This window comes from Mauremys mutica, chromosome 14 (assembly GCF_020497125.1).
Source record: "Mauremys mutica isolate MM-2020 ecotype Southern chromosome 14, ASM2049712v1, whole genome shotgun sequence".
Lineage (NCBI taxonomy): Eukaryota > Metazoa > Chordata > Testudines > Geoemydidae > Mauremys > Mauremys mutica.
This window is the reverse complement of record NC_059085.1, coordinates 15,346,695-15,367,513: the sequence shown is the minus strand read 5'-3', so window position 1 is coordinate 15,367,513 and position 20,819 is coordinate 15,346,695. Positions and strand designations below refer to the sequence as shown.

The following is a 20,819-nucleotide window of genomic DNA, read 5'->3' as shown; positions in this document are numbered from 1 at the left end:
TTTTTAGAAAGTGACTTTTTGGGGGGCGGAGGGTAATAGGGGTTGTAAATCATTGTACCTAAGGATGCCACTTAGACCAAAGCTGTAGATCTCTGTATATCTGTTCTACAAAGTGGAGTGGACATTTCAAATACAGCTCCTGTTTTATGACTCAACAATTATGTCATCTTTGCTCCAGTGATGTCCAGCATTGCAAAATTCTGTTACCTTTTTAACTTTAACTTTAAGTTCAGTATTAGTGGCTTGATATAAAGCCCATTAAAGTCAATGGGTCTTTCCTTTGACTTCTGTTGGCGTTGGATAAAGGTTAAAGATTGTCTCTTGTTCTCTGCAAAACTTGCTTAAAGCTTTCATTGTATTTTTTAAGGGCCTTTGCTTTTATTAAATAAACATCCATTCTAACTTAAACACTTTATCACTTCCAAAGGTTTCAGCAATTATTCTTCGAAGTACCTCAAGAGCTGAAATAAAACCACCTGGATATTTACTTACACACCATTTGGATATTTTGAAATTAAGACATTAGACCTTGACATAACTCTATTAACTTGTTTGAAAAGGAGTTTCTAGCTTCCAAAGCTTAGAATATTTTTGATTTTGATAAATTAGCTACCACCTCAACAGTTTTCATCAGCTAATGTTCACATACCGTGGTTTAATTTCAATCATGTGGTCCAATGCACAGCCTTTCTTTATTCTTTCAATGCACAGACTTTCTTTATTTGGCTTTTCAATTACAATAGCGTTAAACCACCATTTATGCCACATATTTTCAGTAAATGCCAGCATTTCCTCATTTTCATGTTGATATTTTACTTAATTGATTAGCATAAATGCAACATTTCTTGACAACGTCTGGTGAATGACTCAATCTCAACGTATTGTTTGCTTCCAGAAATCCTAGCCGTGGAAGACATCTGAGAATTCTTGCTGTCTGTGGTTGCTTTGTATATTTCTATGATATTTGCAGCAAATATCTGCTCATGTCTACTTACACCTCTGGAAATAATTCACACTGAGCTTGCTCAGAAGTTTAATATGACCATTAATAATATAGTCATTCCACTGCTGACATATAATCTCACTTGCCTAACCCATCTCATACTTTCACATACTACCTATCTTTACTTGTGGGAATTTTCCTAGTCTGTGTGACCGGTAGCTAACAGTTCTTTTGTGCTAGGACAACGTCCCTTATGATAAACAATCAAGACGTCCTCCAGAGAACAGAAGAGACAAATGCAACAAAGGGACAGCCGGATTCTCCAGTATGTTTATAAAACTTCCTGTTTGTGTAACAGTAGGTTAATTAACATTTGGTGTCTGTTTGTCCCCTGCAGGTTGTGTGGATAACAGCCACTTTGCCTTACGTTGTATTATTTGTATTGTTAATCCATGGAATCACATTGCCTGGTGCATACAATGGAATAAATGCTTACCTTCACATAGATTTCAGAAGGTTAAAAGAAGCTACGGTAAGTTCTCTCCTCCATCTTCGCTTCCTATAATGAAATAATAGCACTCACAGAACCTCCTAACTATTGTCCAAGTTAATAGAAATGGAAGCTGTTATTAAATTATTAGTGTTAGTTTCTAAAAGGATGTATTTATGTTTGTTGGCACATGAACATTACTCTAGTTTCTCTACTGTGATGAGTTTCTGGCTCTCTGATGGTGAGGAGAGCATCAGGGAGCCATATCAGGATGGATCTGTACAATTCTGGGCATTGGTGCTGGTAGAATAGTCTAGGGGCTTCTTCAGCTTATTCCTGCTTCCAGTGGTCCCTAAGAAACTGTACATGTTTTGACCACACACCCTACCTATGTCTGGCCATGGGGTGGTACAAAGGCTCTGTGCCAGTTGAGAGCTCCTGCATGCTGGGGAAATAGTTGGTAAGATCTGGTTATTTTCTGGCCCTTTATGTTGAGCAGTTGCTAGTAGAAGATAATGAGCAGAGCAGATTGAAATTTTTCCATTGAAAAATAATGTCTACAGAAAATAGCTTTTAATTGAAAATGAAAATTTTCATGGGGGAAAAATCATTTTGGATTATGTTTCCCAGTTTGAATAAAGAACAGGAGTACCTGTGGCACCTTAGAGACTAACAAATTTATTTCAGCATAAGCTTTCATGGGCTACAGCTCACTTCTTTGGATGCATAGAATGGAACACACAGACAGGAGATATTTATACAATAGATATTTGTATAAATATCTCCTGTCTGTGTGTTCCATTCTATGCATCCGAAGAAGTGAGCTGCAGCTCACGAAAGCTCATGCTAAAATAAATTTGTTAGTCTTTAAGGTGACACAAATACTCCTGTTCTTTTTGCGGATACAGACTAACACGGCTGCTACTCTGAAACCAGTTTGAATAGGCACTTGAAATTCTGGGTGAGTATCTGAACTGAGGTTTGGTACTGAATACCTTACTTGTCAGGGCCATTCCAGTGCAAGCCATTTTATTGTACTTTATAATGACTGAGACTTTCAGTAGTAAGGAATTAGCAACTTGAAGTACATATGTTTATAGCTTTTCCTTACATTGTAAGCCAGCCTAAGCAAATGTGCCCACATGAATTCAATTTGTAGTCAATATAGTCCTTAGCGCCCTGAGAACATTCAACCTACTATATATTAGAATAACTTCTGCCCTCAGCCCACAGTATTAAAGAGATGTGCAAGTCAACTCACACAAATTTGTTGTGAAATTACCAGCCTTTCCAAAGCCCCGGAGGGCAGTAATTTAGTGATCACAAACAGATTTTATCCCAGGGCTTTTTTTGTTTTTCATTTTTTTGTTTTCTACTTAGTGGAGAAAAAAGAACCAGTGCTTAAACAATGGCATCCCCTTGGTAAGACCAACTTGAAAATGTTAAGTGCTTTTCAAATAGATACAAAATAGAAAACTGGAAAAACATAAGAAGAACAAACAAACTGGCATGAAAACACTTAAAGAGAGGCCCATCACAGTTAGAAAAACTAGACAAAGTTAATAAGAAGCCTGAGTACCAAAATCCAGGACTACTACATGTGTTGTAATCAAAACAGCCTCTCCACTCCTTTTTTTTTTTTGAGGGGGGGGGAGTGGGGGGGAATGTTAATTTTATCCGCTGTGTGCAGCAGCCAATGTTCAGGGCTCCTCATTGACAGTAGGTTGCAGTATAGCACAGCACATCTTCAAATCTGAACCCACTCCACTTTGGGGTGCTTTGAATCCAGATCCAAATAGTACAGCTTGAGCCACATCTGTCACCAAAGCAATGTCACACCCATCATACGAGAAATGGACTATACAGACACACACCTGTTACTGTATACTACACAACACAGGGGAAGGGGCGTGAGTGATTTCATTTTCCTTAGTATTTTAAGTGATGTTTGGAAAACAATAAATATTCAGGGCCAGATCCTCAGCTGGAAGTAAATGGAGCTATGCTGACTTCACGCCAGCTCAGGGTCTGGTCCTCAAATTGTGTTCTACATTTGCAGACTATATTTGTGTATTGCTTTTTGGGGATTTAAGTTTACATAGCTGCTATTTGGCTAGCCACAAAGATATTTGTTTGAGACCAGGTTTTCCAGATTACTTATATAAAAGAGACAGACAGAGAGAATGCTTGCAGGATGATGAGAGATGGAAGACAACTTACAAGGAAGAGGAAAGCCAAGTTGCCTTCTTCTTTCTGCAACCCCCTGTTGAGGAGCCTGGGGCCCCTGCTGGCTCTACTGAGTGTTTGTGTGCTTAATCCTTGTTACTGGGCCTCTGGGAGATTTGACAGCTGCCCGAGTACCAGTTCAGTGTGTTTCTGAAAGAGCCTGGGACTTATGAATATTTTTTCCCTGTGAAGAACAGCAGCAAATAAAAGTCACAGATAAATTGCACTGTTCTACAATCTGCTCTGCCACTGGATCAAAAGTCCTAATGTAAAAGGCATAAGGTCCCTTCATGCCAAGAGTTTATAAGGCTCACTACTGCAAGGTGTTCAGCACCTCGTGAGAGGCTTCCATTGCCAGCAACCCCAGCACTGTGCCGGATCAGACCCATCAAGAATGCAGATAGAAATGTTGGTTTGAAGGGATCCGAAGGAAACAGGGCCTACGTGCATTCCTTGTTGAAAGTCCAGCAGCACAAAGCTTGATACTGTTGGCTCCACGGCACAAAAAGCAAGTGATTGACTTAAAAATCGGTGTAAATGGCAGCTGTACTTCTGTTCCACAAAAGGAACAGCAGAGAGTGCTTAATAAAACGGAGCCATCAGGAATTCTAGTCCAGGAAGGAGGTATTTGCTCCTTTGGACGTCATAAAAAGTTTCCTGAAAATTACATCATGTCTGGGGATTCACTTAGTATTTCCCCTTCCTCTCTGTATTGTGCAGTAATATTGAAAGTCCATACATGGAAGAGAAAGTGTAGGAACAAAAGTTAGAGTAATATAAACAGGAAGGAAGCTTGGAGTGCAAGACTGGCTACAACCTCCCAGCATTTTTGGTAATGGTAATGGTACATAAAAATTTAAATACTATAGGATACAGTTAAACTGAATCATGGCATGAGTCAGAAGTGACTCTATTGAAATTAGTAGAATAACATTGATGTAAATTGTAGACGAACTCAGCCCCATTGTCTCTGTGTTGCATCCTGTTTGTTAATAAAAGGAATATTTTGCATGGAACCTTGACTTTTAAGTGACTTGTGTCTTCTGCTGCTTACTCCTTATCTTGATCCGCAGAGCAGCTAATTGGGTTAACACAGAGGATTATTTCAATCCAAGGTTCAGATTTAGCAAGGCCCAAAAGCACATGCCTAACTCTAAGACCATGCTTAAATCCATCCCTCTACAGCATGTGCTAAAGTCATCTTACAGCCAGTGAGACTTAAGTGCTTTTGAATTAGACCAAAAATACAGAACTAGCGTAAGCAGCTACAAATCCAGTGGCAGGACACACAGTGGCAAAGAGCCAGTGACCTATCAAAAAGCAATACAAGGACCTTGGGTGGGGGGTCAATATGACATTCCCAAGTATAGTTTATTTTTAAAAATTCCTTGTGTTTAGACTTTGTACAACTTTTCCAACAAGTGGGATGCGGAGTGTTAGCAGCACCAGCAGCTGATAGCAATACATCCTAGAGTTTTTTTGCTCAACACACACCCACGGGTGTTTTAGCCTACGGCTATATTTGGCAGATTCAGCTAAACCCAAACATTCTGAGTCTGCGAGGTGCTGTGTACTCTCAGCTCCCCTTAACTTCAAAACCTCTTGAGAATGAGCCGTGAGCTTTTGATTTCTCAGTGTGACACTTGAGAGCAGAGACGTTTGAAAACCTTCATAAAACAGTTCATCTGAACTCCTCTGCCTAGTTTAAAATCCAGGCATTATCTCTGGACACGGGCTATATACAGTCTGAATAGATGAAGTGGTGGGACTTAATGACTATCATAAAAATAATTCTTGGCCCTTTAAATGAGTGAGAATTGAAAAGGAATCTCTCTTAGAAGTCCTATTCACAGCATGTCAATCAGACTCCGACCTCTGGTGGAAGAAAGCATCATATAAACTGTAATTACAGCCCCATGCAATAAACTCTCCTATGGGAAAGGAAAACATTCCATAACATCTAGCCTGTTAACTATTTTTATTTCTGACTGTGCAATCCAAATTAACCCAGCACTAGTGGGAAGTGTATTGCCACAGCACAGCAAAAAAATCAATTAATCGTTTCTGTACTCTGTGGAAGCTCAATAAGCAACCAGCTCTCCTCTAATGCCACTCTGCACATACTTAGGTTTTGCTATTGCTTTAGAGTTTGCCTCTTTGTTGAAATAGTCCAGTCCTTGACTGTATCCCATGCCTTGGTTCTTGATGGGCTGGGAAATATTTAGGGTTCCATAGTCATGGAGAGTGATCAGATATTATTTCAATAGATATCCAAAGCTAGTTCTAACAGTACAGTTCTGTCATGTCACTCAACTTTTCTCTTTTAAACTGAGCAAACACATCTAATAATTTCCATCTCTTTCTGCAGGTATGGATTGACGCAGCCACTCAGATATTTTACTCTTTAGGAGCTGGGTTTGGAGTTTTAATTGCATTTGCTAGTTATAACAAGTTTGACAACAACTGTTATAGGTAAGAGAGTCTATTTCTCATTACTGTTTGATAATGACAATTGATTTTTAAAAGCTTTGATTTCAGACTCACTTTACTTACACTCTGACACCAAGGTTCCAATAAAATACATCTCTACCCTGATATAACATGATCCAATATAACACGAATTTGGATATAACACGGTAAAGCAGCGCTCCAGGGGGGCGGGGCTGCATGTTCCAGCGGATCAAAGCAAGCTTGACATAACGCGGTTTCACCTATAACGCGGTAAGATTTTTTGGCTCCCGAGGACAGCGTTATATCGGGGTAGAGGTGTATCTGAGAAATTTGAAATATGTTTATTTCTTGATACATATTCACAATTCAAGAACTCTATTTTCATGTTAGCTTTGGATTTTTTTTACTTCTGATTTTTTATATATATATATAATGCTATCCTATATAATAAACCTATAATATAATAAAATATATCTGTTTTATATAATAGTATGTTATACAGGTAACAGGTATATTCTATTATTTATTATTATTTATTTAGCCAGTGGAACTGATAATTACAAGCTAATATGCACCAGTGTGCTTCATTCACTTAATTGTGATTTTATTATTGATAGGCATTCTGGATTTGCACGTGAGAACCAACCCAAAACTTGAACCAAACACACCCAAATTACCTCTTTGCTGGAAGTTCGGAAGTAAGAACCTGCAAAGTTATTGGCTCTCCTGTGCAAAAGTACAGGATTAATTCTAGACTTTAGACAGCTGTGTAAACTGCAATTATATTTGTCTTTCACAAGTAGCACTAGAGACAACAGAGAATATTAAATGAAATCTGATTGGTCCACAACCCCAGAGAAGCAGGAGGATGTTTCTTCCTTTGTTCAAATTTAACAGAAATGAGGGTTTTAGAGTCAAATCCTACAGGGATTTTATGTTTTGGGATTACCTATGATTTTTTTCAGTAGGCCTTGATTCAGCAAAACACATAGTTCAAATTCAACATGTGCATATGTGCTTTGCTGAATCAGGGCTATTGTGCGTAGAGGTCCCAACCAGGGCTGGAGGTCCATTGTGGGAGACACTGTACAGACAGATAGTAAGAGACAAACACTGTCACTTTACACTTTAATGTCAATCGTTTGAATATGTGTTTTAATTGTTCTATGTGTGTCTACTATGCTGCCTTATCGAAAAGACCTATAGAATGGAACTAGCTGAAAAACTTTGAATTTTGAAGGGATTTTACCAATCAAAGGGATACTTTTCTGGTACAAATTTTAATTAAAGCGACTCCCCAAGGACTCCATTATTTTGGCTAGTTTGGCTTTAAAGGACTCACCTTCTGGGGCATTTCATTTGCCTAGTGTTTGTGTGTGTGTCAGCATTTGTGGGCCAGACTGACTAGTCTCTTTGAAATGCCCTAGCTATGAGACGTGCAAAAAGCACAAAGAGTGACAAGTAAACTCTAAAATGTCATTCAGGTTTAATAATGCATTGCTTGTAAATCCAATTTAGGATTCTTTTAAAAAATATGGATTTTAATGCAGAATATTTTTAATGCAAAAAGAGAACAAAAATGGAGTTCCTCTAATATAGCCAGAGGAATAAACTGAAGTGACTGACAATACCCATAATAGAAAGCATCAGAGAACATCACTGCATGTTAGATAGCCCTGGGCTGGGCGCTAACAGTTACCTACAGTAGCTCCTTTTGAAAATACCTGTTAGTAAAAGCTAGGAAGCAAAGGGCTTGGTGGTGACTATAGAAACAGCCCTGAGTGGTGCATAAGCCACACCATCGCAGAAGGAGTGTGTTTGAGACAGACCTCTCAGTCACAATCACAGCACCACATCACTTCCCCTGCTCTAGACGGGTAGCAGCTTGCTGCTGGTATAGGCAGCACACCGAGCATCAGCTCAGCAGCAATGGGGTAGAACCAACACTCTTCCCATTTCCCACCCTTCTCCACCAGCCTGCCCAGAAGGGGAGAAAGTGGGCACGAAGCCCATGAAGTCCTTATTCCCTGCCTCAGCCAGTAGCCTAGTCACGGGTCTCACCAAAAGGGCTTGCACAGACACGCTGTGACACTTGACTGGAAAGCCTGGTTTAGAAAGATCTAACATTTGCAGGAATATAGTAGTATATATTGCCATAAAGAGGAAAATGGGCACCTACATTGCCTTTAACAAACACGCCTGTAGCAGTCTATAAAGAGCACAGCAGACCATATAGATTTTAGTTTGCTGAAATGATCTGTTAAATTTGTTCAATTCTCTGAACACAGGGCTTGATCCAAAGCCTTTTCAAGTCCACGGAGAGACTCCAATTGATTTCAATGAGCTTTGGACCAAGCCCGCTGTAACTTTAGATTCACAAGTGGGTTTCATGTTAGGTGACATTAATGTGGGTAATGCTGTAGTGAAAATGACACTTGTAATAATAGCTATTCTCCAAAGTGGCAATCATTGCATTCTACAATTAAGTTAACATTAATCTTACCGATTTCTAGGAAGCCTGGCTTTAAGACGTTTCCTACATAATTGTTTTATTCTGTATCCTGAGTAAATTTGCCATGAAACAGAAAAAGAAATACACTCTGGAACTTTAAAAAAATGCCTTCAGGCAATACCCAAAATTACATTAAACTGTGCTGAGCTTATTACACTTGTCTTATGTTGTTTACCAGAATCACTCTTGCTGTATTGTAGAGTGATCTGCAGTGTTTCTAAAATATTAGGTTTTATCTTTAATCCTATAACAAGCTTCCATTCAAAGACAATAGACACTTAAATGAATCCATTCTTTGGTAAAATAGTGTGGAGTATGTCAGTGACATCTTTATTACATTGGCAATGCTTTACTGAAGTGGAAAAAAACAAATTTAAATTAGCATTGTATTTCCAAATAAAAGGCCTGATTCACCACCACATTACTCCAATTGTTTTATGCCAGTGGAACTCCATTGAAATCAATAGTTACGCAGGTGTAAACCTGGGGCAACACAGTGGCAAATCAGAGCCAGAGAGTCTGAAGTGCTGAAGCATTGCAACACAGCATTTTGCCAACTTCTATATTTTGCATGTAAATCTGTCAGTTTAAAGGGGTAAAGTGTGCGGTCTGATCATGCAAAAGGAAAAAGCTACTTGCATGTGAATGTTCTGTAATTGAGGGAAATGGTAATGATGACCTTGGCCATAATATTTCACAGATACTTAGCAAATTTTGTCCTAAAGGATTCCAGAGAATTTCACAAGTATATAGGTCTGAGTTAGTCCTTCCTCTTATGTACACACTACTCTACAGCAATCCAGTCAAGTCTGGGATGCAGTGGGGTAATTAAATGTGACAGAGGTGGAAACTCTAGCTAAGGCAAACCCTGTCATTAACAAAAGCACTATTGTGTGAGTGGTGTCCACACACTGGAGACCGGACCTCAATTGTAAAGGTCTTCTCCAACAGTAGATTGTCTGGAACTCATTATATCTACTTCTAAAACAGATCTATTTTGACAACCCTGTTGTGGTTTGTTCCCTTTTAACCAGGGGCCCATGAAGCCTGAGTATTTCATACTTAAGGCTGAAAGCATTGAACAATCCTCTGTGGAATGGAGTTCATGACATGACTAAAGCCAATGAATCATATTACTTACCTGTTCCACAAGGCTTGTCTTTATGCCACTTGTCAGGATCATGACCAGGATGTCAGCAGTTGGGCCTATCAGTCGGAGTCATAGGGGTTGCCTGGTCTGGGGCTTAGCACAGAGCCAAACTGGAGTCAAGGATCAGTGTCAAAGGACAGCCATGGACGTAGATGGGAGCAGAGCCAAGGGTCAGACACAGGATCAGAAGAACAATGCCAGAGCCAATGGGCTAGTTGGAGACACGGTCGGGCAGCTGAGATGGGGGTCAGAGCCAAAGACGTCAAGGATGGGGAAGGGCTGGAACTGAAATGGGCACAAGAGGAGGCTGGGCATGGGCAGGCACAGGCTGGGCGGGAGAAAGAAAAGGCACAGGAAGCAGAGTCAAGCACTCTGGCCACTACTCGGCCAAGGGGTAGCTTAGCTCTGCCATCCCCTCCAGTCAGGAAGTACAGTCAATGAGGCAGGGCAGCTCCTGCTAGGGGCAGCTATGCCCAGTGTGTTGCTAGGAGACCGATCCTGCTGCAACTGGCTCCCTGATGCCACTAAACATCAAATATTCACAGTTCTGGGGAATTATCTCGCTGAGGTGGAATTTTCTCCAGTGCTCTAGGGGAGCGTATTACCATAAGTTTACACTGAAGAGCTGGCTAAACTTAAAAAAAAAAGTCTATGACGGACAAATTTGCTAGACAAAATTTGAACAGAATAGTTTACAGCAAACAGCCTGTGAGATATATTTGCAGGCTTCATTATGAAGATGACAGCTTTGCAAAAGACAATGAGGTTTATAAAATCTTGCCGTTACTGATATTTAACAATGGGGAGGAAAGGGGAAAACATTGCCAGCCTCTGACTCATGAAATATCTAACAAATTATGATCACGTTCTTCGCATTAATGTACACACCACAAATAAATGCTAGAGCTAGTGCAAAATGGGGGGTGGGGAGGAGCAATCTCCTCTTCTTGTAAACATTTGGAATGTCAACAAAAAATGTTCAGTGACATTTTGAACTTCAAAACCACATGGCCAGTTGTAAATATGTGCATTAGGATGGGGCTGGCATTCCAAATTAATGTTGACAACTGTGGCCAGATTTAATTTTGACATAAATGTACATAACTCTATTGAATTCAAAGGAGGGTTGTCTGCTTACCCCAGGGCTGAATCTGGATTTTCCTTTGCGAGTCCTGTCATTGATCTAAACCAATAGTAGATTAATAATAAAGTTATCAGCATTTTTGTCAGATTCATGACTAAACTGATGGTTACCTCATTATACTATACAATGATGATGGTTGATGATGATAGATTCCAATCTCACTGATGTCCATGGGAGTTTTGCCATTGATTTCAGTGGGAGCCAGATGAGGTCTTTCCATGCATCTTATCTGAAATGCCTGCTTAACTGGAAGGACTGATGAACAGATTCTATGCAATACCTTGAAAATGGCATCAAAGTTCACTAAAATGCATACTTGGTGTTGTCTGAAAACATTCACAAGAGTTAATAGGTATGGATTGGTATTTGCTAGTATTCATTTCCCTGTGTAGCCTTTTGTTCACGTCTGGTTACTTCCCTGTTCCATTATTGCTGCCAGCTAAGACCAACTTACAATTTAATATAGTTTTTTAAAAATTTTGAACACAGATTAATTTCAAAACAATATAGGAAATAACAGTGGGTCTGTCCCAGCACAATATGCTCGTGTAAGCTTTTGATCATCAGGATGATTACTTAATTGGCGTGTTTCTCTTTTCCATCCAGAATTTTATCATAACAGCACAATTCCTACCTACTTCCTAAACTGTTTTTCACTCAATTGTTCTTCTCTCTCTCTCATATTAGGGATGCTTTGCTGACTAGTACAATCAACTGTGTCACAAGCTTCATCTCAGGATTTGCAATTTTCTCTATACTGGGCTACATGGCTCATGAGCACAAAGTGAAAATTGAAGATGTAGCCACTGAAGGTAGGAAGTTCATTTTACTCCAGATTTACTGGAGTGCTTCACCAGTGCTGTCCTGCAAATTTGTTTATGTTCATTTCAAATTAAACAAGACAAAGAAGCCCACCTACAATGGACCCAGCTGTGGCCCTGATTCAGAAAGCTACTTAGGGTACGTCCACACTGCAGTTGGGTACATGCTTCTCAATGTGAATAGACACACACACTAGCTTTGCTTGAGCTAACACTCTCAAAATAGCAGTGTAGCTGGATGGAGCACAGGTGGTGGTTTGGGCTAGCTGCCAGGGGTTAAGGTATTCACCTGGGGTATGGGAGACCCTGATTCAATTCCTCCTTCTTCTTGGTAAGGGCAAGGGATTTGAAGGAGTTTGAGGGGTCCTTGACCTCTCAGGTGAGTGCTGTAGCCACTGCACTCAGGGATATTCTGATGTGTCTCTCTTTCAGTCTCTCTTGTTGAAAGGATTCCATTTTGCATTTAAAAAATTAAAAATTAATTGGGCCAGATAGAGTGTGAAACTGATTCTGTAGTTGCAACACCTAAGTACTTTTGTGCATCTGGACCTGAGACTAGCTTCAAAAATCTAACTGGCTTCAAGACTGAGCTTGATACATTTATGGAGGGGATGGTATGATGAGACTACCTATAATCACATGTAGCCGATCTGCAACTGCTAGCAGCAAATATCTCCAACAACTAGTAATAGGACAATAGATGGGGAGGGCTCTGAGTTATTACAGAGAATTCTTTCCCAGGTGTCTGGCTGGTAGGTCTTGAACACATGCTCAAGATCTAACTGATCACCATATTTGAGATCAGGAAGATTGGCAGAGACTCTGGGTGGGTGGGGTTTCACCTTCCTCTGCAGCATGGGTCACTTGCAGGTTTAAAGTAGTGTAAATGGTGGAGTCTCTATAACTTGAAATCTCTAAATCATGATTTGAGGATGTCAGTAACTCAGCCACAGATTATGGGTCTATTATAGGAGTGGGAGGGGTGGGTGAGGTTCTGTGGCCTGCAACATGAAGGAGGTCAGACTAGATGATCACAATGGTCCCTTCTGGCCTGAAAGTCTATGAGTCTAAGTTGTTCATATACTATGGTGAGGGACACCAATATAAGAATCTAGGTAGGTCAAATCTTATTTTCATGAACCTTTTTATAGCTTTAAAAATTTAACAAAAGCAGAAATGAGTTTTTCTTTCCTCTTGCTTTTCAGGAGCTGGATTAGTTTTCATCCTTTATCCAGAAGCCATTTCAACCCTTTCAGGATCAACATTTTGGGCAGTGGTATTCTTCATAATGCTTCTCACACTGGGCATTGACAGTTCTGTGCGTATCTTCCATGCCTGTCATTTTTCCTTTAATAATATTCTCTGGTAATAAGTACAGAGGCACCAGTCTGATTCCACTAGGTTTCAGAAGCCACATGCTGTGCTCTCAATGTATCTGTTTTCATACTTAAGGCCAATATGCCATATTGTTTAATCACAGATTTGCAGTGTGCAAAAGGCTTGGGAGGGCCAACTAGTTTACGATTCTGGGTTGGGCTCAAGCAGCAAAAGTTATTACACTTTAAGGATATGATACTGCATCACTGAAGCTAATGAGAATTTTACCATTCATTTCTACAGCAGCACACTCAGAGCCTAAAAATGAACTTGGAAAAAGCACAGGAACGAGATGCTGAATTGCCTGCCTATGGTTCAGTACTATTTTGTATCAGAGATTTGTATTTCCCACAACATCCTAAATGATACTCATGACACAAAGGCTGAGGATAGCATCTAATTATATCTTTGATTTCCTATAATATGGAACTGTATTAAGATACTTTCCTTACAACAATAGTCTCATTGTGATACTTTTTTAAAAATCAATTTCATTTACACTATTATTTTGTGTTTGTTCGGTATCTTGGCAAAAGGCAACAATGTAATCTGTACGTTGACAGATAATAGATATTTAGGAATGGTAAAAAATGAACACTAAGATGGGCTGCCTCATTTTACAATTAAATTCAGTTTTAGATTTAGTGTCTGAACTTCATTCAACATGAAGGAGGAGTATTTGTGCTGTCTACAAAGTGAAAGTATATTGTCTTGGGATAAAAAAGATGATAGAAACTTCAACCCTAGATGAAATATTCTAAGTACCCTAACACCACTTGTACCACCTTGTTCTTGCCAAAGAGGCGTCAAGATTTCCTTTTCTACTTAACATAAAAGCTAATTTTCTTCTGGAAAAAGTAAATAGGATCTTTAAAGAACAGAACTCTGAACAGTCTAGTCAGGTTCATAAGGATATTTTTACTATTCTAAAATAAAAATGGCCAAGAAGAAAGTTAACTCATTTTCAAAAATAGAAAGGGAAGGGAAAACAGAGACAAGAGAGGGAACAAAGCTCGGGGGGAAGAAGAGATCACACAAAGGAGCTTTGATAGGCATCTGCAAGTATTTGAAGGACATATTCTAGAAGGGGGCTGAGCTGTGAAGTTCAGCTCTAGCTCTGAACTCTTCCTAACTCTTTAAATTCTGGATTTCACTTCAGGCCTGTTAGCGATTAGATCAAGTTGTAAAATTGAGATGCTGGAACCTTATTCTAAAAACCTGAGGCAAAGTCAGATCTGGGATTCCAGTCTGGACCTATTTGTACTGTAAACAAACATGAAGGAAGGAGAAGAGTAGATTAGGGTGGCAAGAATGACCAGTAATAATGAGTCAAAATTAAGAAAAGTAAAATCTAGGTTGTATATTATGGGTTGAGCTCTACTAGGCCCAATCTTGCAAACATTTAGGGACTTGTTTAACTTTACCATGGTAAAGCACATGTGTACATATTTGAAGCGTCGACACCTTAAATTGTAGAATAATAATTTTTCAGTGGAAGGGGTCAAATTATTCAAAGTGGATAAACTGTGGTAAATCTAGCATTTTCTTGTTCTTGATTAGGCTTGGATGTTTGCCTATTTATTTGCTGTTCAGAATTATTTTCTCGCAGGAGAAGAGAAGGGGATTTGTCAACACTACTACACTGAACACTTATATCTTAGTGACATCCCACCACACAGTCACAGGCCTTTGAAGACACTGACATGCCACTGAGGGAAGACCAATCCAATGTGTGACTCCTTCGGTTATAGAACCTCCTGTTTCAATTGACTAGCCAGACATATAAAAGTATTTACCGCATTCAATGTCATTGCCAACTACATGCACCATCAGCAAGTCATTCATTTTATAGAGACATGCAGAGCTTTAGTTTCATCACCCTGCTATCTGAAGCACAAACATGGCCATTAAAAACAGCTGAGGAGAGGAAACAAAACAGTTTTCAGTGTCAGAAGTTACAGTGGACTCTTAACATCCATTGGTTTGATTTTTGTCAAAAACAAGGAGATATTTAGATGATCCTGGCCAGCTGCCATCTTGCACAAGTTGAGAACAAGGTGACACTGCAATGGTGGGGTCATGTGCAGAAGAAGGTATGGTTTTACGGAAGTTTTGTAGAGTTGAGGCTGAAGGAAGCAGAACACAAGGCCGATCATGAATGAAGGAGGTTGGAAGATGCAATTTTGAGGGATTTAAGAATCCTAAATCCTCCCTGTCATGAGGTGCTCTGCTCACTGCTGTGTAGTGTCCTTGTGGCCCATCTGGGGATGAGCTCACACCCAGTCTGATGCCCCCTCCTTCAGTTTCTCACCCTATGATCTCTCACTCTTTTTCTGGAGTCACTCCCTCTTCATCACATCAACCCTCCAGCCAGGTTACTATCATTTTGTCCTACCAGGGTATCAAAGTCCCATTGAATGACTGTCCCAAGCAGTCTTCTGCTCCATTGTCCAGTCTGTGCCACTTCCCCAGCCAAGGCCTGCAATATCCTAAACCTTTCTGCTGTTTCCCTGGGCTGCTTCCTGCTTTGCCGCTATCAGGCTCCTTCTTCACCCATCTCTAGGTACACCCTTCCCTCAGGCCCAGGGTCTCAGGGCTTCTATTCTCCCCTGGGTTTGCGCCTTTCCCGCTGTAAGCCCAAAGAGCAACTGCAGGCCTGCTGCACTGCAACCCTCTTCTTGCTCTCTACTTCCTGGTTTTATAGCAGCTTAGCCTTCTCCTTGCCCTGCTGGGCTTCACCATCAGCTAAAAGCTTATCAGCCCTGCCTCTCCACCAGGTGCAGCCTGTCACAGGGCTAATTGGCCCTTTTCTCTCTTGTCAGGCTTGTGTGGGATAGGCACCCCACCCCACACCCATGCTGACTCTTGCCAAAAGAAGAAGTCTTCCAGGAGACCATTCAAGATGAATTCCATTCTATGCACCACCACAGCTACATCAAGCTGCTGCCGCTCATAATTATTTATTGGTTTTATGCAAGCAACTGTGGGGTTGTTTGCAGACTGTTTCCCTTGATTACCCACTCTACATGCTGTGAGTTCGGTCACCTAGGACATGTGGTATTGTTGCTTATCCCTGATTAGAAACTGAAACAAAAACCAAAAATCAGAAAGAAAATAGAGAAATAATGCATCAACACCCTTGTTCATGAACAAAGCCCCTTATTGACATATGGAGACAGTTTTCTGGAATGCCCCCAAATGTTTATGGAAAGAGAAACTTTCTCATGAACATGTTAGTGGACAGCAAATTAAAAGGATTAGGAATTAGAATGAATGTCTGTAATGTTCTTTTCAGTATGCAGCCATCTCTACATAGGACATTAACAACGGGGATGAACAAAGCACTAGATTAGGAAGCAGTCCTGAATGAATAGATGGAGTAGAGAATCTGAAGGCTACTTTTCCACTTCTAACTTCTCTGAGTCTCTCAAAGTAGCCGTGTAGTAAATCTTTGTGACCATGAAAAAATATGAACCCATATTTAAGCAGTGCACTGAGATTTCACTGTACGATTCCTGTTGATGCTTACAAAAGTCACATGGATAAAACCCCATACTATGCTTTGACAGTTCACTCGCCTGTCAGATTAGCTAAAACAATGTTTGCCCTTCCCTCTGTAGCCCTCTGGTTTCGGAAGTGAATCATTCAGATACTACCAAGATTATTCTCAGCAACTGATTTGAAACAGAGATATTCTTCTCTCCAACCTGCTGCCCTCCCCCTCTCCCCTAACCCCCAAGTATTTGCCACATTTCTCTTCCATGTGCAGGAAATACCCTATACTGAGTCTCCCCCACTGCTTAACTGATTCTTAAGGAAATTAAGATGGCTTGTTCATCCCTAGCAGGAGCAGGGTTGGCCTTAGGGGTTGATGATCGGGTGATTGCCCGGGCCATGAGCTTCCAGGATCACCAAAGCAACAGGAGGACTGGCATGAGAGGGAGGGGGGAACCACTGCTTAGCTATTTATTTATTTATTTGGTGCTCAGCTGTGTGGGGAGTGCCAAAAATACTTTCCCACCTGGGCAGCAAAACACTGAGGGTTGGCTTGGATTCATTCTGATCTAACCCTATGAAAAAAAACCCAAAATGTTTGCGTTACAGCACAGGACATAAAGCTCATGATCAGGAACCTGTACCCTACAGCAGGATCAATGAAAGCGTGGAAAATATTTCAGCTACCACAGTCAATTTCTCCCAACAGCAAAAAATGGCTAACATATAGTGGTTACATCCAGAGGGCAAACTAAAATTCTTCTATGGTATTATCAAGAATTTGTATTACTATAAAATTCTCAGCACTAAGGGTTGTCTCTCTAGCCCCAGTATACAGAGGTAACAATGTTGTTTGATTTGCCACATTGTTTAGCTCTGCTCTCCATTTTATTGTTCCTTATCAATAAAAACAGCAGCCACCAGGTGATGGAAGTTGAGACCTATTTATTCTGATTTCTAACACTTCCACTATGTGCAAGTATGAACAACAAGAAGGAAGAATAATGCACATTTTACAGAAGGTAGAACACCTTTTAAATAAAGAGAAGAAACTCAATCAATGTCAGAGATCACAAAAGGATATAAAGATGAATTGCAAACATATTTATACCTTCTGTTTGTTTGTGGGTAAAATGTCTCTGTCATTACTGTCTCAACTAGACTCCTGTATTCCTTTTCCTTAGATGGGTGGAATGGAAGCTGTCATCACTGGGTTAGCGGATGATTTCCAAATACTGAAGCGGCACAGAAAGCTTTTCACGTTTGGTGTCTCCTTTGGCACTTTTCTGGTGGCTCTTTTTTGTATCACCAATGTAAGTACTGCAAGCGTTTCCATTAGCAAGTTAACTTAACAATGCAACTATTCCTGTAAGGTTGATCTCTTTGTGTACCGGTAAAAGCAGCAAAAGCAATCTGCTTTTACAGATCCAGACTAACACGGCTACCCCTCTGATACTTTGTGTACCTGGGAAGTTTAATTATAACCAACATTATTGTCTGAATATTATATTAATTCTTCTATAAATGATGCCTCTCCCCTCCTGTTTTTTATCTATCAATTGATCTCACAAACCTTTATTTCCATGCATTATGCTTACTTCTACTGTAGCTTCATCATCTGAAATGGGACTATGGTCACTGCTAACTTTTGTGTGTAGGGGAAAGCGTTTTGGGGACCATGCCCATAAGCATTTGAAAACTCCCTTTTTGCAACAGCACAAGATAATTATTCAATAAGAAACATTTACTTCTTGTAAAATTACACTTCAATACAGTAATCCTATCACCCTTTCCCTGAGCATGATGATAGCTTGGCAGCGTAGCAGATCATAGTTACTAATGCATTGGGTTGGATGCATTTCAGTGAAGGAACCTTCCTATTTTTGAAAATCGGGGGTATAATGCAACCTGCTCCCCTCATTACAAATATAAAGCAGAAAAATAATGGCTGCATACATGCGCTGGATGTCGGGAAAGGTTGCAGGGAACTCTTTGCACAGATGGCAGTCAGACTGTGGCTGTTTTTCCTGTCTACTTTAAAGGAGCAAGGCACTGCAAGTGCTGGCAACACAACACACCACAGAGAGGACAGGTCTGTTCTGGGCTGGCCTTGCTCTTCTCTGCATGCCAGCTAGAACCAGGAGGGTGAGTGCCGCTGCTAAGCATGCACTCCATAATGCTACCATATGCATTATACCTTATGTAGCCATAAAGAATGCACCAGTGCTGGGATCCTTTGGCCACATCCCTGTCGATCAGCATTCCACTGACTCACAGATGAACAAGTTAGCAGAGAGTTATTAAAATGGTACTAATTAATGAATTGAAAAGTTTTAAAGAAGTTTTAAAGTTAACAAAATGCATTTTCCTGGTAGTTTTTTCACTACAGTGTTCCATTAGCTAGAAAGGGTTTTCGAAGATTGAAATGGTTTATTTATGCTAATAATAAATATTGACTCTTTTTACATTTTTCAGCTCTCTCTGTCATCTAATGCAGCTGGACATACTACACCACTACCTCAATATAACGCTGTCCTCGGGAGCCAAAAAATCTTACCGCGTTATAAGTGAAACCGTGTTATATTGAACTTGCTTTGATCCACTGGAGTGCGCAGCCCCGCCCTCCCCGGAGCACTGCTTTACCACGTTATATCCGAATTCGTGTTATATCGGGGTAGAGGTGTACTTCCTTGTTCAAGGTTTCATCTGGGTTAACAATAGGCTTGGACCAATGGGTTTGAAGAAACACAATGGGTCAGATCTTTAGCTGGTCTAAATTGGTGTAACTCCATTGACTTCAACTGCGCTATGACAATTCAGATCACATGAGAATCTAGTTCAGTGTCTTTCAAATTATGCACCTCTGTGGGATTAAATTCTCAAACAAGCTAGATTGCACTGAATTGCCTTGACAGGTACCAATACATTAGTTCATGTCAAAGAAAAAGTTGATGTCACATGTGTACAAAGTAGAAATCAAATCCCCTGTGAGAACACAGAGATAAAATAATCAGTTGAATTTCTCCTTAAAAATCTTTGGGATTGATTTTCAAAGCAGTCTGTTTTTCAAACACACACATTTCATCAATCACCTTGCTGGATTTCTAAAATAAAGGCATTCAAATAATGAACAGGTGTAGAGCAGAATTTCCCACCTAAAACACTATTCAGTAAACAGTCTTTTACTTGTTGCTAAAATATTTGCCATACAGTTCGTTAGGTGCCCTATGTTAATCCAAACTTTGGCCAGATCTCCACATCTCCAGAGTTTATAACTCAGAAAAGCCTAGATAGCTCTCTCCTTTGGTTACTGTAAATAGTGACATCTCTGGTACAAAGTCTCTGTATGCTATAACAAGAGAAAAGCTAAACTATGTCTTTGTTGATTAAACAGTAAAATCATCATCAGAGCTACAAAACGAATGGTATTTAGCCTCTTTTTTAAATTGTTAAAGATACTAAAGACAAAATCCACATGAGGAGCAGGCATATTCATAGTGGGTTTGTTTATAAATAAGATTGTTAGAATCTACCCTGGCTGGAAGTTCTCTCAGCTGTTTGCATGGGATGAAATGGTAACAATGTCTTAAAACATTTTGCTTTGCTTCATTTCAAAACGATAGGGAGCTCCATATGCCAACAACCCCCCACCCCATTCTCTTCACTCCACACTAAATAAAATGAGACATTTAATAGTTCACTCAAAGTCCAATCAAATAAAACAAAGTCAAATCCAGCTCAGAGTGTCTGAAAAGCAATTTTGCAAGAATCTCGTAAATGCACCTTACAGTTCCAAATCAATGCATTTCAAGGGACGTATATTTTGGAGGAGAGGGGATATTTATGTAGGGTGAAATCCTGTCACCACACTTCAGCCACAGAAAAAGACACAAACCACAGCATAGCCAGGGCTCTCCTACTGTACTGGAGAGCAGGCAATGGAGACTTCACAACCATTTGTATGCACTGGGTCACTCTACAGGAGCATGGGAATAGGACATTGGATCCAAGACTGCAGATCCATTGGACCACAAACCTGGCTATGGGAAGAAGTGGAGTGATAGCAGCCATGACTGTGACACACCAATGCCTTGCAGCTAGTTTGAGAAGTAACTCTACGCTAGCTGTAGTTTGGGCTTAATCCTCCAAGTTGCTGAGAAGTTCTGCAAGGCTCCAACAGACCTCAATTCCAACTGAAGTTACTGGAAAC

The 20,819-nt window shown here is 40.2% G+C and overlaps 1 protein-coding gene across 4 annotated transcripts in view; it reads left to right on the top strand.

Moving 5' to 3' along the window:
- SLC6A2 (solute carrier family 6 member 2) overlaps positions 1-20,819 on the top strand; it is a 108,436-nt gene that overhangs the window by 50,867 nt on the left and 36,750 nt on the right. For all 4 annotated transcript variants that reach the window (XM_044987053.1, XM_044987056.1, XM_044987054.1 and 1 more), the window contains 5 exons: positions 1,341-1,475; positions 6,028-6,131; positions 11,604-11,728; positions 12,943-13,055; positions 17,794-17,922. In XM_044987053.1, coding sequence (XP_044842988.1) covers positions 1,341-1,475; positions 6,028-6,131; positions 11,604-11,728; positions 12,943-13,055; positions 17,794-17,922 — 606 coding nt within the window. The remainder of the gene's footprint in view (positions 1-1,340; positions 1,476-6,027; positions 6,132-11,603; positions 11,729-12,942; positions 13,056-17,793; positions 17,923-20,819) is intronic.